The sequence below is a fragment of the Pelodiscus sinensis genome, unplaced genomic scaffold (genome assembly GCF_049634645.1).
Source record: "Pelodiscus sinensis isolate JC-2024 unplaced genomic scaffold, ASM4963464v1 ctg34, whole genome shotgun sequence".
NCBI classification, from domain to species: domain Eukaryota; kingdom Metazoa; phylum Chordata; order Testudines; family Trionychidae; genus Pelodiscus; species Pelodiscus sinensis.
In genome coordinates, this window is record NW_027465849.1 from 7045073 (window position 1) to 7064227 (window position 19155).

The following is a 19155-nucleotide window of genomic DNA, read 5'->3' on the forward strand; positions in this document are numbered from 1 at the left end:
GACGGCTCGGGGCCCTGGAGCATATTCGGGGGGGGGGGGATCTGGCTGGACCGCAGGGAGCTGTGTGCCCCAATCCCGAGCAGCCTTCCCTTGGGCAGGGCTGGGGGCATAGGGTCTGTGCCCAGAGGCAGCGAAGTGGGGCTGGGGGCATAGGGCCTGTGCCCAGGGGCAGCGAAGTGGGGCTGGGGGCATGGGGTCTGTGCCCAAGGGCAGCGAAGTGGGGCTGGGGGCATGGGGCCTGTGCCCAGGGACAGTGAAGTGGGGCTGGGGGCATGGGGTCTGTGCCCAAGGGCAGCGAAGTGGGGCTGGGGGCATGGGGCCTGTGCCCAAGGGCAGTGAAGTCGGGCTGGGGGCATGGGGCCTGTGCCCAGGGACAGTGAAGTCGGGCTGGGGGCATGGGGCCTGTGCCCAGGGACAGTGAAGTGGGGCTGGGGGCATGGGGCCTGTGCCCAAGGGCAGCGAAGTGGGGCTGGGGGCATGGGGCCTGTGCCCAAGGGCAGCGAAGTGGGGCTGGGGGCATAGGGCCTGTGCCCAAGGGCAGCGAAGTGGGGCTGGGGGCATGGGGCCTGTGCCCAAGGGCAGCGAAGTGGGGCTGGGGGCATGGGGCCTGTGCCCAAGGGCAGTGAAGTCGGGCTGGGGGCATGGGGCCTGTGCCCAGGGACAGTGAAGTGGGGCTGGGGGCATGGGGCCTGTGCCCAAGGGCAGCGAAGTGGGGCTGGGGGCATGGGGCCTGTGCCCAAGGGCAGCGAAGTGGGGCTGGGGGCATAGGGCCTGTGCCCAAGGGCAGCGAAGTGGGGCTGGGGGCATGGGGCCTGTGCCCAAGGGCAGCGAAGTGGGGCTGGGGGCATGGGGCCTGTGCCCAAGGGCAGTGAAGTCGGGCTGGGGGCATGGGGCCTGTGCCCAGGGACAGTGAAGTGGGGCTGGGGGCATGGGGCCTGTGCCCAGGGACAGTGAAGTGGGGCTGGGGGCATGGGGCCTGTGCCCAAGGGCAGCGAAGTGGGGCTGGGGGCATGGGGCCTGTGCCCAGGGGCAGCAAAGTGGGGCTGGGGGCATGGGGCCTGTGCCCAAGGGCAGCGAAGTGGGGCTGGGGGCATGGGGCCTGTGCCCAGGGGCAGCGAAGTGGGGCTGGGGGCATGGGGCCTGTGCCCCGGGGCTGTGTGGTCAGGCTGTGGCCCCTGTCCAGGGGTGACACGGTCAAGCCACGGCCGTAGGACCATGCCTGGCTGCAGTGTCGGCCCTGCCCACGGCGCTATACAGCTGTCCAGGGCTCAGATGGGGGGTCTGCGCATACGCAGCTCTGGGGCCCTGGCCGGGAGCAGCCCTGTCTCCCCGTGCCCAGCGCCTGCTGCTGCCCCCCGGAGCATGGTGCAGCACCTCAGCTCCGCCACTGACGGCCGCTCCGTCCCTGCCACAGGGTCGCAGACGAACCTGAGAGAATCAGGGGACCTGCGCTCACAAGGTACGTGCCCCCGCCCCCGCCTCCACCTCACCTGATCCCATGGCCCACCGCTGCCCAGACCCTGGGGACTCCCCCCCCCCAGCTCCCATCACCTATTGACCTGCTGGGACCACCCAGCCCCATTCCTCTGGGGCCGGCCTGCCCCATCCCAGCCCGCGGGAGCAGCTCCAGCCCCGCCCCATCGCAGCCTGCTGGGTCCACTCCACCCTGGGGAATCCCAGCCCGTCGGGTTGGACCTGCCCTGCCCCTTCCTGTCTCAAACCAGCCTGCTAGGGCTGCCCTGCCCTGCCCCGCCCTGCCCCACCTTCCCCCTGCCCCTCTTGGGATCCCTTTGTCCTGCCCCGCCCTGCCCCACCTTCCCCCTGCCCCTCTTGGGATCCCTTTGCCCTGCCCCGCCCCGCCCCGCCTTCCCCCTGCCCCTCTTGGGATCCCTTTGTCCTGCCCCGCCCTGCCCCGCCTTCCCCCTGCCCCTTGGGATCCCTTTGTCCTGCCCCGCCCTGCCCCGCCTTCCCCCTGCCCCTCTTGGGATCCCTTTGTCCTGCCCCGCCCCGCCCCGCCTTCCCCCTGCCCCTCTTGGGATCCCTTTGTCCTGCCCCGCCCTGCCCCGCCTTCCCCCTGCCCCTCTTGGGATCCCTTTGTCCTGCCCCGCCCCGCCCTGCCTTCCCCCTGCCCCTCTTGGGATCCCTTTGTCCTGCCCCGCCCTGCCCCGCCTTCCCCCTGCCCCTCTTGGGATCCCTTTGTCCTGCCCCGCCCCGCCCCGCCTTCCCCCTGCCCCTCTTGGGATCCCTTTGTCCTGCCCTGCCCTGCCCCGCCCTGCCTTCCCCCTGCCCCTCTTGGGATCCCTTTGTCCTGCCCTGCCCCGCCTTCCCCCTGCCCCTCTTGGGATCCCTTTGTCCTGCCCCGCCCCGCCCTGCCTTCCCCCTGCCCCTCTTGGGATCCCTTTGTCTTGCCCTGCCCCGCCTTCCCCCTGCCCCTCTTGGGATCCCTTTGTCCTGCCCCGCCCTGCCTTCCCCCTGCCCCTCTTGGGATCCCTTTGTCCTGCCCTGCCCTGCCTTCCCCCTGCCCCTCTTGGGATCCCTTTGTCCTGCCCTGCCCCGCCCCGCCTTCCCCCTGCCCCTCTTGGGATCCCTTTGTCTTGCCCTGCCCCGCCTTCCCCCTGCCCCTCTTGGGATCCCTTTGTCCTGCCCCGCCCCGCCTTCCCCCTGCCCCTCTTGGGATCCCTTTGCCCTGCCCCGCCCCGCCCTGCCTTCCCCCTGCCCCTCTTGGGATCCCTTTGTCCTGCCCCGCCCCGCCCTGCCTTCCCCCTGCCCCTCTTGGGATCCCTTTGTCCTGCCCCGCCCCGCCCTGCCTTCCCCCTGCCCCTCTTGGGATCCCTTTGTCCTGCCCTGCCCCGCCCCGCCCCGCCTTCCCCCTGCCCCTCTTGGGATCCCTTTGTCCTGCCCTGCCCCGCCCCGCCTTCCCCCTGCCCCTCTTGGGATCCCTTTGTCCTGCCCCGCCCCGCCTTCCCCCTGCCCCTCTTGGGATCCCTTTGCCCTGCCCTGCCCCGCCCCGCCTTCCCCCTGCCCCTCTTGGGATCCCTTTGTCCTGCCCCGCCCCGCCCCGCCTTCCCCCTGCCCCTCTTGGGATCCCTTTGTCCCGCCCCGCCCCGCCTTCCCCCTGCCCCTCTTGGGATCCCTTTGTCCCGCCCCGCCCCGCCTTCCCCCTGCCCCTCTTGGGATCCCTTTGTCCCGCCCCGCCCCGCCCTGCCTTCCCCCTGCCCCTCTTGGGATCCCTTTGTCCTGCCCTGCCCCGCCTTCCCCCCGCCCCTCTTGGGATCCCTTTGTCCTGCCCCGCCCCGCCCTGCCTTCCCCCTGCCCCTCTTGGGATCCCTTTGTCCTGCCCCGCCCCGCCCCGCCTTCCCCCCGCCCCTCTTGGGATCCCTTTGTCCTGCCCCGCCCCGCCCCGCCTTCCCCCTGCCCCTCTTGGGATCCCTTTGTCCCGCCCCGCCCCGCCTTCCCCCTGCCCCTCTTGGGATCCCTTTGTCCTGCCCTGCCCCGCCTTCCCCCCGCCCCTCTTGGGATCCCTTTGTCCTGCCCCGCCCCGCCCTGCCTTCCCCCTGCCCCTCTTGGGATCCCTTTGTCCTGCCCCGCCCTGCCCCGCCTTCCCCCTGCCCCTCTTGGGATCCCTTTGTCCTGCCCTGCCCTGCCCTGCCTTCCCCCTGCCCCTCTTGGGATCCCTTTGTCCTGCCCCGCCCCGCCCCGCCTTCCCCCTGCCCCTCTTGGGATCCCTTTGTCCTGCCCTGCCCCGCCTTCCCCCTGCCCCTCTTGGGATCCCTTTGTCCTGCCCCGCCCCGCCCTGCCTTCCCCCGCCCCTCTTGGGATCCCTTTGTCCTGCCCTGCCCCGCCCTGCCTTCCCCCTGCCCCTCTTGGGATCCCTTTGTCCTGCCCCGCCCTGCCTTCCCCCTGCCCCTCTTGGGATCCCTTTGTCCTGCCCTGCCCCGCCCCGCCTTCCCCCTGCCCCTCTTGGGATCCCTTTGTCCTGCCCTGCCCCGCCCTGCCTTCCCCCTGCCCCTCTTGGGATCCCTTTGTCCTGCCCCGCCCCGCCCTGCCTTCCCCCTGCCCCTCTTGGGATCCCTTTGTCCTGCCCCGCCTTCCCCCTGCCCCTCTTGGGATCCCTTTGCCCCGCCCCGCCCCGCCCCGCCTTCCCCCTGCCCCTCTTGGGATCCCTTTGTCCTGCCCCGCCCCGCCCCGCCTTCCCCCTGCCCCTCTTGGGATCCCTTTGTCCTGCCCTGCCCCGCCTTCCCCTGCCCCTCTTGGGATCCCTTTGTCCTGCCCTGCCCCGCCCCGCCTTCCCCCTGCCCCTCTTGGGATCCCTTTGTCCTGCCCCGCCCCGCCTTCCCCCTGCCCCTCTTGGGATCCCTTTGTCCTGCCCCGCCCCGCCTTCCCCCTGCCCCTCTTGGGATCCCTTTGTCCTGCCCTGCCCCGCCCCGCCTTCCCCCTGCCCCTCTTGGGATCCCTTTGTCCTGCCCCGCCCCGCCCTGCCTTCCCCCTGCCCCTCTTGGGATCCCTTTGTCCTGCCCCGCCCCACCTTCCCCCTGCCCCTCTTGGGATCCCTTTGTCCTGCCCTGCCCCGCCCCGCCTTCCCCCTGCCCCTCTTGGGATCCCTTTGTCCTGCCCCGCCCCGCCTTCCCCCTGCCCCTCTTGGGATCCCTTTGTCCTGCCCTGCCCCGCCTTCCCCCCGCCCCTCTTGGGATCCCTTTGTCCTGCCCCGCCCCGCCCTGCCTTCCCCCTGCCCCTCTTGGGATCCCTTTGTCCTGCCCCGCCCTGCCCCGCCTTCCCCCTGCCCCTCTTGGGATCCCTTTGTCCTGCCCCGCCCCGCCCTGCCTTCCCCCTGCCCCTCTTGGGATCCCTTTGTCCTGCCCCGCCCTGCCCCGCCTTCCCCCTGCCCCTCTTGGGATCCCTTTGTCCTGCCCCGCCCTGCCCCGCCTTCCCCCTGCCCCTCTTGGGATCCCTTTGTCCTGCCCCGCCCCGCCCTGCCTTCCCCCTGCCCCTCTTGGGATCCCTTTGTCCTGCCCTGCCCCGCCCCGCCCCGCCTTCCCCCTGCCCCTCTTGGGATCCCTTTGTCCTGCCCCGCCCTGCCCCGCCTTCCCCCGCCCCTCTTGGGATCCCTTTGTCCTGCCCCGCCCTGCCCCGCCTTCCCTCTGCCCCTCTTGGGATCCCTTTGTCCTGCCCCGCCCCGCCCTGCCTTCCCCCTGCCCCTCTTGGGATCCCTTTGTCCTGCCCTGCCCCGCCCCGCCCCGCCTTCCCCCTGCCCCTCTTGGGATCCCTTTGTCCTGCCCCGCCCTGCCCCGCCTTCCCCCGCCCCTCTTGGGATCCCTTTGTCCTGCCCCGCCCCGCCCCGCCTTCCCCCTGCCCCTCTTGGGATCCCTTTGTCCTGCCCCGCCCTGCCCCGCCTTCCCCCGCCCCTCTTGGGATCCCTTTGTCCTGCCCCGCCCTGCCCCGCCTTCCCTCTGCCCCTCTTGGGATCCCTTTGTCCTGCCCCGCCCCGCCTTCCCCCTGCCCCTCTTGGGATCCCTTTGTCCTGCCCCGCCCCGCCTTCCCCCTGCCCCTCTTGGGATCCCTTTGCCCTGCCCTGCCCCGCCCCGCCTTCCCCCTGCCCCTCTTGGGATCCCTTTGTCCTGCCCCGCCCTGCCCCGCCTTCCCCCTGCCCCTCTTGGGATCCCTTTGTCCTGCCCCGCCCTGCCCTGCCTTCCCCCCGCCCCTCTTGGGATCCCTTTGTCCTGCCCCGCCCTGCCCCGCCTTCCCCCTGCCCCTCTTGGGATCCCTTTGTCCTGCCCCGCCCTGCCCCGCCTTCCCCCCGCCCCTCTTGGGATCCCTTTGTCCTGCCCCGCCCTGCCCCGCCTTCCCCCGCCCCTCTTGGGATCCCTTTGTCCTGCCCCGCCCCGCCCCGCCTTCCCCCTGCCCCTCTTGGGATCCCTTTGTCCTGCCCCGCCCTGCCCCGCCTTCCCCCGCCCCTCTTGGGATCCCTTTGTCCTGCCCCGCCCTGCCCCGCCTTCCCCCTGCCCCTCTTGGGATCCCTTTGTCCTGCCCCGCCCCGCCCTGCCTTCCCCCTGCCCCTCTTGGGATCCCTTTGTCCTGCCCCGCCCCGCCCTGCCTTCCCCCGCCCCTCTTGGGATCCCTTTGTCCTGCCCCGCCCCGCCCCGCCTTCCCCCTGCCCCTCTTGGGATCCCTTTGTCCTGCCCCGCCCCGCCTTCCCCCTGCCCCTCTTGGGATCCCTTTGTCCTGCCCCGCCCCGCCCTGCCTTCCCCCTGCCCCTCTTGGGATCCCTTTGTCCTGCCCCGCCCCGCCCTGCCTTCCCCCGCCCCTCTTGGGATCCCTTTGTCCTGCCCCGCCCCGCCCTGCCTTCCCCCTGCCCCTCTTGGGATCCCTTTGTCCTGCCTCTGCCCATCCACGTCCCACCCTTTGGGGGCCGCCCTGTGACATCCTGCTCGGCCATCTCGGCCGCGCTGGGACTGCCCCGAAAGGTCTCCCCCCCCACCCGCTTTGACAGCGCCTGCCCCCTCCCAGTGTCCCGCGGGAGCCCTGCAGCCCCCCGCCCGCGCCGGCTGACGCTCCCTCCCTTCCCTCCGCCCACAGTTGCAATTTACCTTGGAATCAAAAGGAAGCAGAACCCCGGCTGCTCCGATGTACCGGGCATGTGAAGGTGACCAGCGCCCGCCCCCCCGAGGCCATGATGGCCGCCCTGCGCCAGGCCACGGACTCCGCCAGCTGCCTCTGCCGCCAGCTGGAGCCCTTCCTCCTGTCCTGCACGCACGCCAAGGGCGCCGGCGAGCACTTCTGCCACTTCGAGGCCGAGGTGTGCCGGCTGCAGCGCCCGGGCCTGACGGGCGTGCTCTTCCGGCGCCTGGCCGGCACCTCGCTGGCCTTCCGCACCGTGGTGACCAGCATCGCCAGCCAGCTGCAGCTCTAGCGCCCGGGGCCGCGCCGGCGCCAAGCCCTGCCTGCCGGAACCCCCGGCTCCCCGGCCTCTAGGGGCCGTGTCCTGGCCCTGGGCGCAGCCTCTTCTCTGCTGGCCCCCGCCTCGGGGCCGGGCTGGGCGGGGGCAGGCCCGTGGGGGTGGATCTGAGCCACTGGCCCCCCGCATAGGGGGCCCCCCTCGGCAGGTGCTGGGGGAAGATGCTGGCAGGGGTAGGGCAGGGCCCCTCTGGGGTGGGGGTGGATCGAGGCTGAAGGGTGGGAGTGGTGCCATCAGGCCCAGAGGGGAGCCCCGTCTCGCTGGGGGGTGGAGAGCAGCAGTGGCTGGGGGGCAGCCCCCAGGAGCAGGGGCTGGCTCTGTCTGGGCCCAGCAGTGCTGAGCAGGGGCTAGCCACAGGCCCTACGTGCCCCTTGGATTGGGGATGAGGAGGTGGATCTGGGAGCCAAGGGGCAAGTAACCCCTGGGCTCGCAGCCCTCCCCTTACTCCACCGCTAGGGCAGCCCCCGGGCCTGTGCCTCCCTCCTGGGAGCAGTTCTGAGCCCAGCCCTCCCTCTCCCCCCCACCCTTGGCCACCCCAGCCCGGGGCCGGGACCAGGAGGGGCCAGCGGGTGGCCCTCGGGGAGGCTGGACCTCCAGGGGCAATCAGAGGAGCTGTGCAGGCGGGCCGGGGCCTGGCACAAGCGGCTGCATCTCCCCGGAGGGGCAGCGCCTGTCCACACGTGCCTAGGGGGGAGGGGATGCCGTGGGGCGGGGGGGTTGGCCTGGCCTCTGAGGGGACGGCTGGAGGGGGCGAAGGGCTGGAAGTGGGCAAGGAATAAAAGATGGAAGATCTGCTGGCTGCCTGGGGGGGTCACCGGGGGGTTTCCGCCGGGCTCTGCTGACCCCCCTCTTTTTTTAAGAGCAAAGCACCAGGCCACCCCTGGGGCAGCCCTGGTGGGTCCCCCCCAAGCTCTGCCCCGGGCCCTCCCCTCTTGTACAGCCCCTGTAAATAGCCCCGAGTCCCTTAGGGTCGTGTAGCGTAACGAGCCAGCTCGTAGCCTTGGGACGTTTTTAAGTTATTCCAGCCCCGTGCGCCAGTCTGTATCGCCCCCCAATAAACATAGGAAACCTCAGCCCCCCTCTGGCTCCTGCCTCCGCCCCCCGCGGGCCGCGCCCGTCTGGCGCCTCCAGCCAGTCCGGAACCAGCAACCCTCCAACGCCAGCCGGGGCGGGCTGCCCTGCGGGTGGAGCCAGGCGCCCTGCTGCCCGCGGCCATGCACGTGGGGCAGAGTGCAGGGGGTTTGCGGCTGGTTGGTTTTACAGTCCCACCTAGCGCACGTCCTGTGTGCACCGCGATGCAATGGAGGCGCCCCATGTGCCGGGGCGAGGGCGGGACTTCCTGTTTTGCCCGTTTTGCTAGCAAGTGGCGGGTGCTGGGGAACCGGGCCGGCGTGCCATGGGGCGAGGCCCAGGTTGGCCGTGGGCGGAGGGTCTGCTGGCCCCGTATTGCTCAGGGTTCACCTAGATGCCAGCGCCAAGCTGAGCTGCTTTGCCGGTTGTGGGGCAGCCCAGGCAGCAGGGGGGCACCGCTCAGGGCTTGTGTGGGGTGGGCTGGCTGGCAGGGGGCTTGGGTGGTCACAGGGCCTTGGGGAGCACAGAACCGGCTGGCACGGCCAGCAGCTAAGCTGGGTGGGGTGGGCACAGGTGCTGGTGTGTACAGCTGGGGGCTTGCTGGTGGGCACAGCGCTGGCAGGCACATGGGGTGCGGGGCGGGAGCTTGGATTCAGTACCCCCTTTCTGCTGGCACCTTGGGCCCGGGCGTCCCTATGGTGCCAGCCCTCCGGGAGCGCGCAGGCAGGGCCCTGGGCGCTCCGCCCCGCTCACGGGCCCCACACGGCTCTGCTGAGCAGCCCTTCCAGAGCTGGAACGCCCCTGGCTGAGCTGCTGCCCCATAGCGCGGGCCCACGCTGGCCTCCGGCCCTCTGCCCATGGGTCGCTGGGTGGGCAGAGGCAGGTGCACGTGGCTTGGAGCCAGAGCCCCCAAAACCTGACCCCACCCAGCCCAGTGGGGCTCTGCACCGAGGGGGCGGTAGGGGCTCCAGAGCTGGCCAGACAGCATCTTGCTCTTGGGGGGAGGCTCCGGGGGGCTCGGAGGCAGGGGCCTGGCTCAAGTGGAGCCCCCCTTCCCCTGCCCACTGGAGAGCTACTGCCCCTTGGCCTGGCACCGGGCCGGGCTGCACGCTTGGGGGGCCAGGCCTCGCCCCTGCGCTACCCCCGCCTCCCCCCCACACGCACAGACACAGAGCAGCCGCCAGGCAGCCATGGTTCTTTATTAGGCCTCAGGGGCCCGCAGGTGGGACCAGGCCCCCTACTTCTGGGCGGGGACCATGTCGTCGATGGCCTGACCCTTCTCCAGCTTCTTCTCCATCTCCACCATGAGCTTCACGCCGTCCACCACCATCTGCACCTGCTCCACCTCCGAGAAGCCCAGCCGGTCGGCGTTGGAAATGTCGAACACGGCGCCCACGGCCTCGGTGTCCACGCCGCCTGCGGGCACAGCCCCACGCGCTCAGTGCCCACGCCGCCCCCCCCCCACAGCCCCCCACGGCCTCGGTGTCCACGCCGCCTGCGGGCACAGCCCCACGCGCTCAGCGCCCACGCCGCCCCCCCCACGGCCTCCCACGGCCTCGGTGTCCACGCCGCCTGCGGGCACAGCCCCACGCGCTCAGCGCCCACGCCGCCCCCCCACGGCCTCGGTGTCCACGCCGCCTGCGGGCACAGCCCCACGCGCTCAGCGCCCACGCCGCCCCCCCCCCACGGCCTCCCACGGCCTCGGTGTCCACGCCGCCTGCGGGCACAGCCCCACGCGCTCAGCGCCCACGCCGCCCCCCCACGGCCTCGGTGTCCACGCCGCCTGCGGGCACAGCCCCACGCGCTCAGCGCCCACGCCGGCCCCCCACGGCCTCAGTGCCCACGCCGCCCCCCCCACGGCCTCGGTGTCCATGCCGCCTGCGGGCACAGCCCCACGCGCTCAGTGCCCATGCGCCCCCCCCCCCCCACGGCCTCGGTGTCCACGCCGCCTGCGGGCACAGCCCCACGCGCTCAGCGCCCACGCCGCCCCCCCACGGCCCTGCCCCCTCCCCGTGCAGCCCCCCCCGGCCCCGCCCCCTCACCTGTGCCGCGCTTCTGCAGCCGCAGCCGCTTGAGGGTCTCCTCGAACTTGGGGTGCTTGCTGAGGTGGGGGAGCTTGACGTGGACGCCGCCCCGCAGGCCGGTGCCCAGGTTGGACGGGCAGGTGAGCACGTAGCCCAGGTGCTGGTTCCACATGAAGGGGTGTCCGGCCTTCTTGAAGATCTCCTCGATCTGCCGGGGGGGCAGGGAAAGCCAGTCACCCCGCGCCACCTGCTCAGCCCCATGTCCCCCCCCGCTTGGCCCAGGGCCTCCCCGTCAGGGCCCAGCCCTGGAAATGGCTGGGCCCAGGGCCCCCCCTGCCCCAGCTAGACTCTGGGATGCCTCTGCCAGCCAGGCCCAGCACCCCCGTGCCCCCTATCCAGTGCCGGGGGTGCCCCACAGCTGACACCAGAGCTAGGCAGTGGGGGGGGGAGCAGATAATCTGAGGCCCCAGGGCGAGGGGCGTCCACCAGCTGGGAGCGCTCTGGCCCGCACCCCAGTGTCAAGGCGGGCAGTGAGGTCTAGCAGTGAGAGCGGGGGGCGGGGGGTCCTGGGTTCTCTCCCCCCACGGGGCGGGGGGGTGCTCACCTTCTGCAGCCCCACACAGAAGCGCCGGAACACCTCCTTCATGTTGCCCCCCTTCTCCATGGAGATGACGCGCAGATGGTCCTCCTCGTTCACCCACACCAGGAAGGTCTTGTTATCGTTGTGCCTGGAACACAGCGGGGGGGGGGGGGGGGGTGTGATGGCCCCGGCACCGCCCCTCTGCCCGGCCCCACGCCCAGGGCCGGGGCCCCTCGCCAGCCCCCCAGCACAGCGGGGAAAGGGCCCTGCCCCCTAAGCTGGTAGGTCTGGGCCCTGCTGGCCAGGCCGGACTAGGGGGCATCCTCTCCCCAGAGGCACCCGGTGTGTTCACTGTCCCCCCCCCCCCATCCCGACGCCCGGCCAGAGGGCCCGGGGAGGAGCATGTGGCACCACAGGGAGGGGAAACTGTAACAGGGTCCAGGTTGGCATCAAATCCAGGGGTCCTGGCTCCCAGCCCCTCCTGCTCTAACCACCAGGCCATACTGCCCTCCCCGAGCTGGAATAGAACCCCGGGGTCCTGGCTCCCAGCCCCCCCCCCCCCGTGCTCTAACCACTGGCCCCCACTGCCCTCCCCGAGCTGGAATAGAACCCCGGGGTCCTGGCTCCCAGCCCCCCCCCCCCGTGCTCTAACCACTGGCCCCCACTACCCTCCCTGAGCTGGAATAGAACCCAGGGGGCCTGGCTCCCAGCCCCCCCCCCGCTCTAACCACTGGCCCCCACTACCCTCCCTGAGCTGGAATAGAACCCAGGGGGCCTGGCTCTCAGCCCCCCCGCTCTAACCACTGGCCCCCACTACCCTCCCCGAGCTGGAATAGAACCCAGGGGGCCTGGCTCTCAGCCCCCCCGCTCTAACCACTGGCCCCCACTGCCCTCCCCGAGCTGGAATAGAACTCCGGGGTCCTCGCTCCCAGCCCCCCCCGCTCTAACCACTGGCCCCCACTGCCCTCGCCTGGCGCTCACCAGATGCCCCGGGCGTCGGGCCAGTCGCGGGCCATGCCGGAGGCCAGCAGCAAGGGCGAGACGGGCTTGTCGAACAGGAAGTGGTCGTCGATCAGCTGCTGCTGCTCCTTGTCGCTCATGTCCTTCAGCGGGTAGTACTTGCCCTTGAACTCCCCCGTCAGGCTGTTCAGCGCTGGGGGGGCAGCGGGGCTCAGCGCCGGCCTGGCCCCACGGCCCCTCCCCCGCATGGCCCCTCCGCCCCACGGCCTGACCCCAGCCTCCCGCTGGCCTGCTCGCCAGCCCTATGGCCCAGAGCCCTGCTTTCCAGCCCCCCCACCTCCACCCCCAAAGTCCTGCTGCCCTGCTCCTTGGTCCCACCGCCCTGGAGCCCAACCCCCGCAGGGGGCCGCTGCCCTGCACCCGGTGCCCAATCCCCCCCCCCCCAGTGCACAGGCTGTGGGGACCCCCGTCCTGCCATGGACCCGGCCCGTGGGGAACCCTCCTCCCCACCAGCGCGCCCGCAGGGGCTCGGACAGGCCTGGCCCAGCCCCCTACCGGTGACGGAGAGCTTCTCGATGGCCCGGCGCTCCCCGCGGCTGCAGTGGGGGGGCAGCGTGTACCCCTTGATGCTGCGGCCCGTGCGCACCCGGCTGCTCAGCACGTAGTTGGGGTCCAGGTCGTCGCCGCCCTGCGCCGGCCAGAGGGAACCAACATCTGCAACAGCCTGGGACGGCCCCCTCCCCCGGCGTGCCTCCCTGCGCCCCCCCAGTCCTGTCCCTGCGCCCAAACCTCCCCCGGCCCAGCCCCCACTGCAGGCCCCCCTCCCGCCACAGCCCCCCAGCCCCCACTGCAGGCCCCCCTCCCGCCACAGCCCCCCAATCCCCTCCAGCTCCCCTCACACCACAGCCCCCCAATCCCCTCCAGCTCCCCTCCCACCACAGCCCCCCAGTCCCCTCCAGCCCCCCTCCTGCCACAGCCCCCCAGTCCCCTCCAACTCCCCTCCCACCACAGCCCCCCAATCCTCTCCAGCCCCCCTCCCACCACAGCCCCCCAATCCTCTCCAGCCCCCCTCCCGCCACAGCCCCCCAAACCCCTCCAGCTCCCCTCCCACCACAGCCCCCCAGTCCCCACTGCAGGCCCCCCTCCCACCACAGCCCCCCAGTCCCCTCCAGCTCCCATCACAGCCCCCCAATCCCCTCCAGCCCCCCTCCTACCACAGCCCCCCAATCCCCTCCAGCTCCCCTCCCACCACAGCCCCCCAATCCCCTCCAGCTCCCCTCCCACCACAGCCCCCCAGTCCCCTCCAGCCCCCCTCCCACCACAACCCCCCAGTCCCCACTGCAGGCCCCCCTCCCACCACAGCCCCCCAGTCCCCTCCAGCTCCCCTCCCACCACAGCCCCCCAGTCCCCACTGCAGGCCCTCCTCCCACCACAGCCCCCCAGTCCCCTCCAGCTCCCCTCCCACCACAGCCCCCCAATCCCCTCCAGCTCCCCTCCCACCACAGCCCCCCAGTCCCCTCCAGCTCCCCTCCCACCACAGCCCCCCAATCCCCTCCAGCCCCCCTCCCACCACAGCCCCCCAGTCCCCTCCAGCTCCCCTCCCACCACAGCCCCCCAAGCCCCTCAGCCCCTCTCCCCTGCTCCAGTCCCCCCTCCCACTCCTCTCCTCCCTGCCCCCCGCCCCCCCCGCCCGCACCTTCAGGTTCTCGTGGTTGAGGTCGGTCTTGTGGGAGTCGGTGGGCTTGTAGCCGCCGTGCCGGTCCTGGATGACGGGGTCCAGCAGGTCCTTGAAGACCTCGTAGGTCTCCTCGTCCCCGGCCACGCAGCCCACCGTCATGATGAAGGGGTGTCCTGCGGGCAGCCGGGTGTCAGCCTGGGCAGCTGGCGAGGGGCCCCGGGGCCCCCCCTTGCTGCTCCTTGGGAGGGGGCAGCCAGGCTCCCGTGGGGCCCGTTCCCCACCAGTGGGGGGTGGCAGGAAGGGTTCAGCCCGGCTTCCCCAGGCCCCCTCGCCCTGCCAGGCCTCTTGCCCCTTTGCCAGCGGTTGTGGGGGGTCCCAGGGACACGGGGTGGGGGGGCAATTCTCCCTTGGCCACAGGCTGGAGCCCAGCTATCAGTGACTGGGGGGAGGGGTTCCCAGGATGCTGGATGCGCCGGGGGGGGGCTCCCCATAGCGCCCCTACCCTGGGGGCCAAGGACAAAAGGGCAGGTGTCCGCAAGGCCCCAGCCCCGCAGTGACAGGCAGCTCCTGGCCCAGGGCCCCCCATTCTGGCTGGGCCACGGTGGGCAGGTTGGGGAGGCCCCCAGGGCTCAGGTGGCAGGAGGGGGCCCCAAGCCGAGTTCCAAAGCAGCACGAGACCCAAGGGGGTGGGGTTCCCGGGGGGGGGGGGACGCTGGGTGGGGGAGCGGGGGGGGGGGTCCGTCCAGCGCCCACCTGGGTTGTCCACCCCGGTCTGGATGACGTCGTCCAGGGTGAAGCCGCTGGGCGTCTCCTTGTCACGCAGCTTCTTGTAGATGTCCAGGGTCAGGGCCTTGGCCATGTGGTTGTTGTGCTTGCTCAGGTCGGGGAACTCCTCCTCCGCCGAGAAGTTCAGCTTGTACTTGTTGTGGGTGTTCCCGAACGGCATGGCTGCGGGCAGGGGCGAGTCCTGCGGGGCACGGGGCTCGCTGAGGCCGGGGGGCAGGCGCCAGCTGGGACCAGGCCGCCCCCTCCCCTGCTCCGCCACGCCCGGGGGGCTCCTCGCACCCGCCCGAGCCCCACGACAGCGCAGCCCCCAAACCGAGAGGGGCGTCCCAGGCATCCCACGTGGGCTGCGCCAGCCACGGGACCGCCTAAAGTCTCCAGGGGAGGCGGGGTGAGCCCATGTGACAAGGGGGGGTTGTTCGTAACCGTTGGTCAGAACACCGGGCGTGCCTCAGTTTCCCCGGCGTGTGAGGAGCAGGGGGCATGGTTGTTTCAGAGACCCCTGGTGGGCAGGTGGGCCCAGCCTCTGCCAGGAGCCGTGGGCTGAGGGGCGCTGCTCTATGCCAGGTTCCCTGCTGGCTGCGGGGTGGGGGACTCCCTGCGGGGAGCTCAGGGCAGGAACCGGGAGGTCGGACCCCACCAGGCCCTTGGGCCAGCAGGGGGCGCTCTCCCCAGGTGAGTGGGGGGCAGTGAAAGGTTTGGGCAGAACCCCGTGCGAGGGGATGACTCTGCTGGGCCAGACTGGGGGGCAGCTGCTGGTGGGGGGTGCCCATGGGGCAGCGGGGCAGGGCAGGTGCCGGGGGGTGGGGGGAGGTATCTAGTTGCTGCGGGTGGAAAGTTGGGCCGGTTTTCAGCTGCTCTAGGAGGGCTATTTTAAGCCCCTGCCCTTGTCCCGGGGGGCAGGCACCTGGCGGGAGCAGCGGCAGCTGCCAGCTGAGCCCACATTCCCGGGGCTGCGTTTGCGAGGAGCCAGCCGCCTGCAGCCACGGGGGCCCTCTCGGGGGGCGCTGGGCTCTGCTCAAGGCTTCGGGGGCTCCCCGGCCGCAGGGGCCCCACCCTGGGCACCCCCCGTCTTCCCCCAGGGACCCAGAGAGGCCGCCAGGGTGCAACGGGCCAGCGAGGACCCAGCATCATCCCGGGGCCCGCCCCAATCACCAGCCTCCTGCTCTGCGGCCTCCCGACCTTCATGGGGGCCCCATGCCCCCCCAACCCGCCAGGAAGCTGATGGGGCATTGCCCTTGGGCGCCCCATGCAGGCTGCACCCACAGGGCCCTCCCCCACTCCGCCCTGCCCTGGCCCCGCGGGGCTCCCCGCTGCCCCCAGCCCAAGGTCAGGCGCAGCCCCTGCCCCGTTCCCCCCCCCGGGCTCCCCGTGCCGGGGTTACCGGATCAGCAGAACAGCGGGGACGGCACGGCACTGCCTCCTCTACTCGGACGTGACAAGTGACCCGGGACCCCAGCAGGGGAGCTGCCCATATATATACCCTGCGCACGGCTCCCATTGGCTGGCCCGGGCCGCCGGCCGGCCCCGATTGGACACGGCTGCCACCAGCCCAGCACAAAATTTGGGGCTGTCCTCCAGCTGGCCTGGCTGGGGGCCCGGCGGGCGCAGGATCTGGGCCCGGCTGTATCCCGGTGACCAGCAAAACAGACAAACAGCACGGGGAGAAATTCCACCTGCCGCTGCGTGACCCGCCGGGGTCCGTCCCTGGGGGGGATCACGACAGGCCGGGTCCGTCCCACCCCCCCGGGCCACGACCGGCTGGGTCCGTCCCACCCCCCTGGGCCACGACCATCTGAGCCCGATCCACCCCCCTGCCCACGACCATCTCCCCCCAGGCCACGACCGGCTGGGTCCGTCCCACCCCCCCGGGCCACGACCATCTGAGCCCGACCCACCCCCCTGCCCACGACCATCTGGGTCCATCCCACCCCCCCAGGCCACAACCTTCTGGGTCTGTCCCATCCCTCCAGGCCACGACCGGCTGTGTCCGTCCCACCCCATGGGCCTTAACCAGCTGGGTCCATCTCCCCACCCCCGGGTCATGGCTGGCTGGGTCCATCCCACCCCTCCCCAGGCATCCACCTCCTGGGTCCATCCCACCGCTCCCCTGGGCCATGACCAGCTGGGCCCATCTTCACTAGGGCCAGAACCATTCCCGGGCCCGCTCTGAGCTGGCGTGCAAGGTCCTGGTTGAGGGCGACCCAGAACAAGGGGTTACATCCCTGCCCATCCTGGGCTCATTCTGTTCTGAACCCAGTTACACTGGGGCCCTTCACAACATCCCCCGGCAGGGAGTTCCACAGGTTTTCCCTGCTCTCCCTGGCTGGGCTGGGTCGGGACTCGGCGGGGGACCCCCCATGGAACGCTCCCTGGGTCCCAGGCTGGCCCCATGACCCTGGCGAGGCAGGCCCCAGGCTGCACCACCTTCCCATCCATTCCAAGGCCACGGGGACCAGACCCTGGGGACCCACGTGACTCCCCCCATCCTTTCTTCCTGCACCTCCAACCTGCCCCCTCCCCCGGCCGTGCAGCCAGCTTGGAGCCGGGGCCTGGGCAGCTGAGCTGGGCTTGTCAGCACATGGTCCCCGCCCATGGCCGCCCAGGCAGCCTAGCTCTTTATATAGGCAGCAATGCCAACCCTCCGCTTGCTCTGCAGCTGGCCCGGGCCCAGCACCGCCTGGCAGCTGCCCGCACGCCACCCCGCGCCCAAAACGGCCTGGCTCGGGTTTCCCGGCCCCCGACGCCTTCCTAACGGGGAGAGGAGCCGGGCGTGCATGCAGCAGCTGTCCCTGCGCTGATTTATGGGAGCGTGCCCCAAGGCTGGGCGAGTGGGGGGGCAGGGCCGGGGCGCGCCTGTCCCCTCCCCTCGGACCTGAGGCATGGCCCATGGCTGGACACCCCCTGCTGCCCCGAGGGGGGCTGCCGGGACAGCAACGGGGAACCCAGCTAGTGCCCAGGGCCCGGTCCGGGGAGGGGGGAGCGGCTTTGGGTGGGTGTGGGGGGGGATTTGTTCCGGCAGCACGTCCCTTCCTCCCGCCGCTCCCACTCGGCGAGGGCCTGGGCCCAGCCTAGACCTCCAAGCCACGTTCATGTGCTGCAGCCCGGGACTGCATGGGGGTGGGGATGCCCCCTGTCTCGTTGGGGCGGCGTCAGTTAAAGTCAAAGGCGCTCAAGAGAGCCAAGCGGCCACCAACCTGGGGAACGCCCTGCTGCAGGATACTGGGCCGACGTGAGAATGTTTTGCATTATTTTAGGTGGCTGATGCGTGCCTCAGTTTCCCCCTTTATGTTGCATGGCTACCCCGTGGGGAGGGTGAGGTTTGCTTTCTGGACCCCCCTAAGAAACACAGGTGGGAAGGGGTGTCACTTCCCAGAGAGGGGGGCTGAAGAGACCTAGGACCCAGCAAGCCAAGGTCAGCCCCAGTGACCCCTTCATGGACACACCCGGCAGGGAGTGTGCAGAGCCCCCCACACTCGCCAGCCAAAGGGGGCTGGGCGGGGGAAGAGCTGGCTCTGGATGGCCAGACGGACACACAGAGCCTGGATTTGGGGTCCCTCCAGCTTGGCTGGGCCTGGGCCGCTTTAACCCCCCGAGGCTCGGCACAAACCTGGGGCCATCCCAGGCTGGGCACCAGGGCCAATTCACCCGCCTGCCAGGCGCCCTCCGGGGGCCGCGCCTCTCCCAGTCTGCCCCCCCAGACACCGCTCACGGGGGGCGGCAGGAGGGAAGCGGTTCAGGCTCGGAGGTGGGGAGGCCGCACGGCCGGCCCTGGAGGAGGCGTGGGACCCCTGGGGTTCCTTCCAGAGGCTGCTCCAAAGCGGGGGCCGTAGTCCCGAACCTGGGAGCCCCTGACAGCTGTTCCAGAGGCCAGTGAAGGGGCCGGCGCCCGAGCACGGCCACCGCGGAGACGCCCCCGGAGAAACGGGCGCCAGGCTCGAGTGGATCCCTCCCTGGGGTTGGGCGGCCCAAGGGCAGGCAATTGCCACCTCCTCCCCCCACCATTGCTGGGGTCAGGGGGCACCTCCCCTGAAATTGGTGCTGCGGGTTCCTGGCAAAGCCCTGGAGATCCGGCTCCCGCCCACCCCGCCAGGCGCCCTTAGGGGGCAGCCTGGATCCAAGGCCGTGGGGGCTGCCGGAGTCTGCTGAGAGCCTGGGACTCATGCGGCTGCAGCCAGGTCCCGGGGCCCTGTCGGAGGCTGGGGAGAGGATGCCCTTGGGGGGGGGCCCAGACACCAGCCCCGGCCTCGGGCAGATGTAGGCGGTTCCCACAGGACGGAGGGGGGCCCTGTCCCGTGCTGGGCACTGCGGTGCCCTCAGCCGGGCGGGGGAGACCCGGAGCCAATCGCCCGCGGGCTGGAGCGGAGAAAGGCCGGGGGGGGGGGGGGTCCTTCGGGCTCTGCTGATGCCGCTGGGTGAACGGGCCAGAGCAGAAGGGCCCAGCCGGGGATCAGTCCAGCAGGGGCGGCTGAGGAGCCCCCCGAGCGTCCCCGCGCCGGGCGGCAGCAAGGCCCCCGCTCAGACCCCTTCTGTCGACCGGACCTGGGTCGCCCCCACTCCCCGGCGGGTGGCAGCATCCCCTCCTCCCCTGAGCACATCTCGACTGGGCAGGGCCCAGCAATGGGCGCTGGGCTGTGGGGGGTGGGGGACGGGAAGGCTCTGGGGGGGGGCTGGGCTGGGGGGGGCGGGGCAGGGCCCAGCAGGGGGCGCTGGGTTGCGGGAGGCAGGGGACGGGGCGGCTGGGGGGGCAGGGCTGAGATATGGGGGGGCGGGAGACAGGGAGGCTGAAGGAGGTGCTGGGCTGCAGCAGGGGTGGGGCAGGGCCCAGCAGGGGGCGGGGGACGGGGCAGCTCGGGGGGGGGGGCTAGGGGGGGGGAGACTCAGGGGGGCGCTGGGCTGCGGGGGGGGGCAGGACCCAGCAGAGGGGGCGCTGGGTTGTGGGAGGAGGTGCGGCAGGGACCAGCAGGGGGCATTGGGTTGCGGGTGGCGGGGGGGAGGAGGCTCAGGGGGGCGCTGGGCTGCGGGGGGGGGCAGGACCCAGCAGAGGGGGCGCTGGGTTGTGGGAGGAGGTGCGGCAGGGACCAGCAGGGGGCATTGGGTTGCGGGT

At 71.9% G+C, this 19155-nt stretch overlaps 2 protein-coding genes across 3 annotated transcripts in view; one reads left to right on the forward strand and one right to left on the reverse strand.

The window, feature by feature from the left end:
• Positions 1 to 8025, forward strand: part of MARK4 (microtubule affinity regulating kinase 4) — a 43435-nt gene extending 35410 nt beyond the window's left edge. Inside the window, exons 16-17 of one of the 2 annotated variants that reach the window (XM_075915370.1) lie at positions 1415 to 1459; positions 6574 to 8025. In XM_075915370.1, the coding sequence (XP_075771485.1) occupies positions 1415 to 1459; positions 6574 to 6907 (379 nt within the window). In that variant the 3' untranslated portion in view covers positions 6908 to 8025. The remainder of the gene's footprint in view (positions 1 to 1414; positions 1460 to 6573) is intronic. The other variant, XM_075915371.1, reaches the window with a different exon arrangement.
• A 1181-nt stretch (positions 8026 to 9206) lies between these two features.
• CKM (creatine kinase, M-type) lies at positions 9207 to 15592 on the reverse strand. The gene is made up of 8 exons (XM_075915395.1): positions 15433 to 15592; positions 14019 to 14232; positions 13284 to 13438; positions 12143 to 12275; positions 11609 to 11780; positions 10652 to 10775; positions 10066 to 10255; positions 9207 to 9439 (listed from the first exon to the last, which is right to left on the reverse strand). The coding sequence occupies exons 1-8, from the start codon at positions 15547 to 15549 to the stop codon at positions 9261 to 9263; spliced, it is 1284 nt and encodes a 427-aa protein (XP_075771510.1). The 5' UTR covers positions 15550 to 15592; the 3' UTR covers positions 9207 to 9260.
• Positions 15593 to 19155: the final 3563 nt, after the last annotated feature.